Source organism: Chiloscyllium plagiosum, unplaced genomic scaffold (genome assembly GCF_004010195.1).
Source record: "Chiloscyllium plagiosum isolate BGI_BamShark_2017 unplaced genomic scaffold, ASM401019v2 scaf_12819, whole genome shotgun sequence".
Classification (NCBI taxonomy): domain Eukaryota; kingdom Metazoa; phylum Chordata; class Chondrichthyes; order Orectolobiformes; family Hemiscylliidae; genus Chiloscyllium; species Chiloscyllium plagiosum.
In genome coordinates, this window is record NW_025213878.1 from 18,606 (window position 1) to 27,317 (window position 8,712).

An 8,712-nucleotide genomic window follows, 5' to 3' on the forward strand; every position below is an offset into this window, starting at 1 on the left:
AGATGATGAACCCGATTGACCCTGTGGTAGACCTTGGGTAGAAGGGAGGCTGCGAAGGGTGTGCCTCAGATTGGCCATCGCTAGTTCGGTCCCCGGTTGGCGTAAATTATAAACCTCACCGAGTGGAACGGACCTGGGTGGGCGGCGGGGGTGAAGTGATTCACCCATCGCTCGATCTCCCTGCGCACGGCTCCGGACCTGCACGCTGGTAGCGCCCCTCCATCTCAGCCAGGGGATTCAAAACTTCACACCCAACCTCGCAGTGTGCTGGGAGACCTCGCCGGACAGGCCGCACCGACTCCCACTCCCCTTGTTTACTTGAAGCACCATTCCCCCCCCCCCAAAGATATCGATATCATTGCAGATGGTCATTACTGGGGTGGGGTGGGGTGGGAGGGTCTAAAAGGGTGCTGGCTCAGGAGGGAGGGTCTCGGACCACACATTCCCCCCCCCCCACCCCAAGTATCCTGATGTGGGCGTCAGGCTGATTCTGCCCCCCTCAGGGCCGTGAGGCACAGTTTTGGGAGTGGGGCACGGGCAAGTCCGAAGATTGGGATTCACTCCCTTTCCCCGCTCTGACCCCAACAATCCCACTTCTCAACGCTCGGCTTCAAAATCCTTCTCCGTGATTGGCGGGGTGGGGGAGTTCGGTGGCTCTCCCACTCTCTCAGGCAGGGAGTGCCACCTTCCCAGCATCCTCCAGGTGTAGACGTTTGACCTTTGACCTGACTGTGTAGTCAGGACAGAGGCTGCGATCACAGATGGGTCCTCCCCTGGGAGACGGAAACATCAGGGGTCTCTCTCTCTCTCTCTGATTGCCCCCTCACTCAGACGACGCTCAGGGGTTTGACAAGTTCCCCAAAACCGATAACTTTTCCCCCCCAAACCAGAACGTCCCCGCAGGCGCCAATAGACACTAACGCAGCTGCACAAGCGAGACAGGGCCAGGGCAGAGAGAGACCTAACAGGAACATACCCTTTCCCGTTCCCTCCCATTGTACACAATCGCAATGGACCCAAACCCCTTCCCATTCCCTCCCATTATACTCTATCCCAGTGGACCCAAACCCCTTCCCATTTATTCCCATTGTATACAACTCCAATGGACCTAACCCTCTTCCCACTTCCTCCCACTATACACAATCCCAATGGACCCAAACCCTTTTCCCATTCCCTTCCATTGTACACAATCCCAATGGATCCAAACCCTTTTCCCAATCCCTCCCATTGTACATAATCCCAATGGATCCAAACCCTTTTCCCAATCCCTCCCATTGTACATAATCCCAATGGACCTAAACCCCTCCCATTGTACTCTTTCCCAATGGATCACCCTGGCTCCCATTGCCGATATCTGCGAGGTGTGCCGATCGGACATGGGACTGTGTGTGGGTAACCGAAATACGAGAGGCATGACACAGAGCGTCACTGCGTGTCGTTCACCCCTCACACCCTTGCCAACGCACATATGCCCAACCCGCAGGCAACAAATGGCATCGGGTGGGGAGGTTGGGGGACAGCATGGATTAAGGGATGCAATGCCCTTTCGCAAAAACGATGGAACCCTTGGCATGACCCCACATCAAGGCAGCACAGTCCAGGTGGGTCTGCGATGGGAGGTCAAGGGGTGGGGGAGTCAGATGGGGGGAGTGGGACAGAGCGTCACAGGGATTGGGACAGAGCCGCGTTTGGAGGGGAGGTGGCGTTGGGCACTCGTTGACCCACCTCCCGGTTAACCTCCAACCTCCCGCCGCCCACAGGACCTGCTCCAGTACTGGTCGTAGGCCTCCTCAAACATGGGTTGGCAGGGAAGCTTAGCCTTCAGCCTCGAGCAGATCAGGAAGGTGCCCGCCATCTTGCGGTGAAGCGAGTAGGTCTCCTCGGGGGGCGGAGTGAGGCGGTGGCGAAGCATGATGGGAAGGATGTCATGGATGCGTTGTGTGGTGGTCTGGCAGCCAAAGTCAAACGGCAGCGAGGAGGAGAACGCCTCACCCAGGATCATCACCGCCTCGACGTGGGCCTCCCGCATGACCTGTTGGGAGATGTCCACCAGGAGACAGGTCAGGGGACAATACTGAGCTCCGATTGGTCCACCCCACCCATCTGTTCCACCCAATACCCGACTCAGGCTCAAGAAGCATAGAATCCCGATAGTGTGGAAACAGGCCCTTCGGCCCAACAATTAAATACCGACCCTCCGAAGAGTAACCCCCCAGACCCATTCCCCCTGCCCGATGACTCTACATTGCCCCCATAGCCAATCCACCCTAACCTGCACATCCCTGGACACTATGGGACAATTTAGCACGGCCAATCCACCCTAACCTGTACATCCCGGGACACTGTGGGACAATTTAGCACGGCCAATCCACCCTAACCTGCACAGCCCTAGACACTATGGGACAATTTAGCATGGCCAATCCAGCCAAACCTGCACATCCCTGGGCACTATGGGACAATTTAGCACGGCCAATCCACCCTAACCTGTACATCCCGGGACACTGTGGGACAATTCAGCACGGCCAATCCACCCTAACCTGCACAGCCCTAGACACTATGGGACAATTTAGCATGGCCAATCCAGCCAAACCTGCACATCCCTGGGCACTATGGGACAATTTAGCACGGCCAATCCACCCTAACCTGCACATCCCTGGGCACTATGGGACAATTTAGCACGGCCAATCCACCCTAACATGCACATCCCTGAGCACTATGGGGCAATTTAGCACGTCCAATCCACCCAAACCAGCACATCCCTGGACACAATGGGACAATTTAGCATGGCCAATCCACCATAACCTGCACATCCCTGGGCATTATGGGACAATTTAGCATGGCCAATCCACCATAACCTGCACATCCCTGGACACTATGGAACAATTTAGCATGGCCAATCCAATTTAGCACAGCCAATCCACCCTAACCTGCACATCCCTGGGCACTATGGGACAATTTAGCACAGCCAATCCACCCTAACCTGCACATCCCTGGGCACTATGGGACAATTTAGCATGGCCAATCCACCCTAACCTGCACATCCCTGGACACTATGGGACAGTTTAGCACTGCCAATCCACCCTAACCTGCACACCCCTGGACACTATGGGACAGTTTAGCACGGCCAATCCACCCTAACCTGCACACCCCTGGACACTATGGGACAATTTAGCATGGCCAATCCACCCTAACCTGCACATCTTTGGACTGTGGGAGGAAACTGGAGCACCCGGAGGAAACCCCACACCGACACTGGGGGGAGAACGTGCAAACCCCACACAGTCACCCGAGGGTGGGATTGAACCCGGGTCCCTGGCGCTGTGAGGCAGCGGTGCTAACCACTGAGCTACCGTGATGCCCATGCCCCCACTCAAGAGTCCACCATTCACCGACGCAAAACAGACCAGATCCCAGTCCGACTCCGCCCCCGAGCAAGGTCTGATCCGGAGTGGGAAGGGAGCCATACTGGGTTCACTCCGGATTCAGCTCTAGGCCTGGTTCTCCCACTTTCACGCCTCACCTTTGTTTCCAAGCCGGTCAGGAACTTCAGCCGAATGGATTTGTTCAGGACAGTCTCTCTGTCGCGCTCTGCTGCCGATCGGATAACCTGGACAAATAACCGAGAAATCCTTGGCTGGTCAGGAATCAGCTCCACCTCCGACAGAACCAACATCCAAACCCACTCCCACTTCACCTGGAAGTAAAGCTCCCTCTACACTGTCCCCCATCAAACACTCCCCAGGACAGGGACAGCACGTGGTTAGATACAGAGTAAAGCTTCCTCTACACTGTCCCCCCATCAAACACTCCCCAGGACAGGGACAGCACGGGGTTCGATACATAGTAAAGCTTCCTCTACACTGTTCCCCCCCATCAAACACTCCCCAGGACAGGGACAGCACGGGGTTAGATACAGAGTAAAGCTCCCTCTACACTGTCCCCCCATCAAACACTCCCCAGGACAGGGACAACACGGGTTTAGATACAGAGTAAAGCTCCCTCTACACTGTCCTCACTGAATGGGTGTTTTCCTTATTGTCAGCACACTCAGGATGGTTCATATTGTGCTGTCCAATTACAAGGTGACATTTGTCATGGATTCCAACCATCCAAGAGCCATTTGTGGCCATCCCTCTGATAGTGAGGGTTTACAGACCAATACAAGGTTCATAATTTTGCGCCGGCTGCTGTGGCCGTTACCGTGCCGATGGATTTCGGCCAATAGATGGAGTCCATACCTCAATGTACTCATCTGTAAATGAGCTGTCAAACTCCCGAGTCGCTCCGAAGTCCAGCAGGGAAACCTTGAGACATCAGACACAGAGCAAACCATAGTATCATCGATTTTCACGGAAGGCTCATACCCACTCTCACTCTGTCCATCTGACGCGACTCAGCAGCCGGAGGGAGTTACTGTTATAGGCAGCTTCATAACCCCAGTCCTCAGAGATGCCCCCAGCTGCTACGGCCTCAACCCCACCGATAGGGAGCTTTCCTGAGATAAAGAACGGGGGTCGCTGAGGGAGAGGCTCCCTCTTTAACAGGGGTACCTGAGGGAGAGGCTCCCTCTTTAATAGGGGTCCCCGAGGGAGAGACTCCCTCTTTAACAGGAGTCCCTGAGAGAGAGACACCCTCTTTAACAGGGGTCCCTGAGGGAGAGGCTCCCTCTTTAATAGGGGTCCCCGAGGGAGAGACTCCCTCTTTAACAGGGGTCCCTGAGGGAGAGACTCCCTCTTTGACAGGGGTCCCTGAGGGAGAGACTCCCTCTTTAACAGGGGTCCCTGAGAGAGAGAGACACCCTCTTTAACAGGGGTCCCTGAGGGATAGGCTCCCTCTATAACAGGGGTCCCCGAGGGAGAGACTCCCTCTTTAACAGGGGTGCCTGAGGGAGAGGCTCCCTCTTTAACAGGGGTGCCTGAGGGAGAGACACTCTCTTTAACAGGGGTCCCTGAGGGAGAGACACCCTCTTTAACAGGGGTCCCTGAGGGATAGGCTCCCTCTATAACAGGGGTCCCCAAGGGAGAGACTCCCTCTTTAACAGGGGTCCCTGAGGGAGAGGCTCCCTCTTTAACTGGGGTCCCTGAGGGAGAGGCTCCCTCTTTAACAGGGGTCCCTGAGGGAGAGACACCCTCTTTAACAGGGGTCCCTGAGGGATAGGCTCCCTCTTTAACAGGGGTCCCCGAGGGAGAGGCTCCCTCTTTAACAGGGGTCCCCGAGGGAGAGGCTCCCTCTTTAACAGGGGTGCCTGAGGGAGAGGCTCCCTCTTTAACAGGGGTGCCTGAGGGAGAGGCTCCCTCTTTAACAGGGGTGCCTGAGGGAGAGGCTCCCTCTTTAACAGGGGTGCCTGAGGGAGAGGCTCCCTCTTTAACAGGGGTGCCTGAGGGAGAGGCTCCCTCTTTAACAGGGGTGCCTGAGGGAGAGGCTCCCTCTTTAACAGGGGTGCCTGAGGGAGAGGCTCCCTCTTTAACAGGGGTGCCTGAGGGAGAGGCTCCCTCTTTAACAGGGGTGCCTGAGGGAGAGGCTCCCTCTTTAACAGGGGTGCCTGAGGGAGAGGCTCCCTCTTTAACAGGGGTGCCTGAGGGAGAGGCTCCCTCTTTAACAGGGGTGCCTGAGGGAGAGGCTCCCTCTTTAACAGGGGTGCCTGAGGGAGAGGCTCCCTCTTTAACTGGGGTCCCTGAGGGAGAGGCTCCCTCTTTAACTGGGGTCCCTGAGGGAGAGGCTCCCTCTTTAACTGGGGTCCCTGAGGGAGAGGCTCCCTCTTTAACTGGGGTCCCTGAGGGAGAGGCTCCCTCTTTAACTGGGGTCCCTGAGGGAGAGGCTCCCTCTTTAACTGGGGTCCCTGAGGGAGAGGCTCCCTCTTTAACTGGGGTCCCTGAGGGAGAGGCTCCCTCTTTAACTGGGGTCCCTGAGGGAGAGGCTCCCTCTTTAACTGGGGTCCCTGAGGGAGAGGCTCCCTCTTTAACTGGGGTCCCTGAGGGAGAGGCTCCCTCTTTAACTGGGGTCCCTGAGGGAGAGGCTCCCTCTTTAACTGGGGTCCCTGAGGGAGAGGCTCCCTCTTTAACTGGGGTCCCTGAGGGAGAGGCTCCCTCTTTAACTGGGGTCCCTGAGGGAGAGGCTCCCTCTTTAACTGGGGTCCCTGAGGGAGAGGCTCCCTCTTTAACTGGGGTCCCTGAGGGAGAGGCAGGGGTGCCTGAGGGAGAGACTCCCCCTTTAACAGAGGTGCCTGAGGGAGAGACTCCCTCTTTAACAGGGGTGCCTGAGGGAGAGACTCCCTCTTTAACAGGGGTCCCTGAGGGAGAGACTCCCTCTTTAACAGGGGTCCCTGAGGGAGAGACTCCCTCTTTAACAGAAGTCCCTGAGGGAGAGACTCCCTCTTTAACAGAGGTCCCCGAGAGAGAGACTCCCTCTTTAACAGGGGTCCCTGAGGGAGAGACTCCCTCTTTCACAGAAGTCCCTGAGGGAGAGACTCCCTCTTTAACAGAGGTCCCCGAGGGAGAGACACCCTCTTTAACAGAGGTCCCCGAGGGAGAGACACCCTCTTTAACAGGGGTCCCGAGGGAGAGACTCCCTCTTTAACAGAAGTCCCTGAGGGAGAGACTCGCTCTTTAACAGGGGTCCCCGAGGTAGAGACACCCTCTTTAACAGGGGTGCCTGAGGGAGAGACTCCCTCTTTAACAGAGGTGCCTGAGGGAGAGACTCCCTCTTTAACAGGGGTCCCTGAGGGAGAGGCTCCCTCTATAGAAGGGGTCCCTGAGGGAGAGACACCCTCTTTAACAGGGGTTCCCGTGGGAGAGACTCCCTCTTTAATAGGGGTCCCAAGGGAGAGACTCCCTCTTTAACATTGGTCCCTGAGAGAGAGACTCCCTCTTTAACAGGGGTTCCCGAGGGAGAGACACCCTCTTTAACAGGGGTTCCCGAGGGAGAGACTCCCTCTTTAACAGGGGTGCCTGAGGGAGAGACTCCCTCTTTAACAGGGGTCCCCGAGGGAGAGACTCCCTCTATAACAGGGGTCCCCGAGGGAGAGACTACCTCTTTAACAGGGGTCCCCGAGGGAGAGACTCCCTCTTTAACAGGGGTCCCTGAGGGAGAGATTCCCTCTTTAACAGGGGTCCCCGAGGGAGAGACTTCCTCTATAACAGGGGTCCCTGAGGGAGAGACTCCCTCTTTAACAGGGGTGCCTGAGGGAGAGACTCCCTCTTTAACAGGGGTGCCTGAGGGAGAGACTCCCTCTTTAACAGGGGTGCCTGAGGGAGAGACTCCCTCTTTAACAGGGGTGCCTGAGGGAGAGACTCCCTCTTTAACAGGGGTCCCTGAGGGAGAGACTCCCTCTTTAACAGAAGTCCCAGACGGAGAGACCCCCTCTTTAACTGGGTTCCCTGAGGGAGAGACTCCCTCTTTAACAGGGGTCCCAGACGGAGAGACCCCCTCTTTAACTGGGTTCCCTGAGGGAGAGACTCCCTCTTTAACAGGGGTCCCAGACGGAGAGACCCCCTCTTTAACTGGGTTCCCTGAGGGAGAGACTCCCTCTTTAACAGGGGTCCCAGACGGAGAGACCCCCTCTTTAACTGGGTTCCCTGAGGGAGAGACTCCCTCTTTAACAGGGGTCCCAGAGGGTTCCCGTGGGAGAGACTCCCTCTTTAATAGGGGTCCCAAGGGAGAGACTCCCTCTTTAACAGTGGTCCCTGAGAGAGAGACTCCCTCTTTAATAGGGGTCCCCGAGGGAGACACTCCCTCTTTAACAGGGGTCCCCGAGGGAGAGACACCCTCTTTAACAGGGGTTCCCGAGGGAGAGACTCTCTCTTTAACAGGGGTCCCCGAGAGAGAGACTCCCTCTTTAACAGGAGTCCCCGAGGGAGAGACTCCCCCTTTAACAGAGGTCCCCGAGAGAGAGACTCCCTCTTTAATAGGGGTCCCCGAGGGAGACACTCCCTCTTTAACAGGGGTCCCCGAGGGAGAGACACCCTCTTTAACAGGGGTCCCCGAGAGAGAGACACCCTCTTTAACAGGAGTCCCCGAGGGAGAGACTCCCTCTTTAACAGGGGTCCCCGAGGGAGAGAGAGATTCTCTCTTTAACAGGGGTCCCTGAGGGAGAGACTCCCTCTTTAACAGGGGTCCCCGAGGGAGAGAGAGATTCTCTCTTTAACAGGGATCCCCGAGGGAGAGACTCCCTCTTTAACAGTGGTCCCTGAGGGAGAGACTCCCTCTTTAACAGGGGTCCTAGAGGGAGGGAAACATCTAACGGTGCCAGTGATGAACAACAAGTCTTCGAAGACCCTGCAGCACACTACCCACCCTTCAGATGGCACTGGGCTGATCAGCACGGTACATACCTTCCGACTGTGTGGGTCAAAGAAGAAATTGGACCAATTGGGGTCAGTCTGCATGTACCTAAACTCAAACAGCTCTCGCAAGCACAGCCTCAGGATGTTGGCACAAATCTGTACAGAGACAGGGACAGGTTAAACACACCGCTCTGAAAGACCAAGGGCTCTCGAACGAGTTGACCAAAAAAAAAATAACAGTACAACATGAACTTCAGCACGAAACGCAGGAACTCGGTTTAAATGGAGCGCGACAGACTGTGGGAAGCCGTGGTTGAGAGAGCGTGGGTGCTGGAAAAGCACAGCAGGAAAATCAACGCTTCAGGCAAAAGCCCTTCACTAGGCAGGGAGCCTCGGGAGTGGGGAGATAAACGGGAGTGGGGGGGGGTGG

General features: G+C 56.4%; 1 protein-coding gene across 1 annotated transcript in view; it reads right to left on the minus strand.

Moving 5' to 3' along the window:
- Nucleotides 1-1,253: 1,253 nt before the first annotated feature.
- The window catches only part of LOC122547742 (atypical kinase COQ8A, mitochondrial-like), a gene marked incomplete at its 5' end in the record, with an annotated part of 11,097 nt that continues 3,638 nt past the window's right edge, over nucleotides 1,254-8,712 (minus strand). Inside the window, 4 exons of the mRNA XM_043686324.1 lie at nucleotides 1,254-2,032; nucleotides 3,521-3,607; nucleotides 4,239-4,304; nucleotides 8,331-8,438. Of these exons, the coding sequence (XP_043542259.1) occupies nucleotides 1,733-2,032; nucleotides 3,521-3,607; nucleotides 4,239-4,304; nucleotides 8,331-8,438 (561 nt within the window). The remainder of the gene's footprint in view (nucleotides 2,033-3,520; nucleotides 3,608-4,238; nucleotides 4,305-8,330; nucleotides 8,439-8,712) is intronic.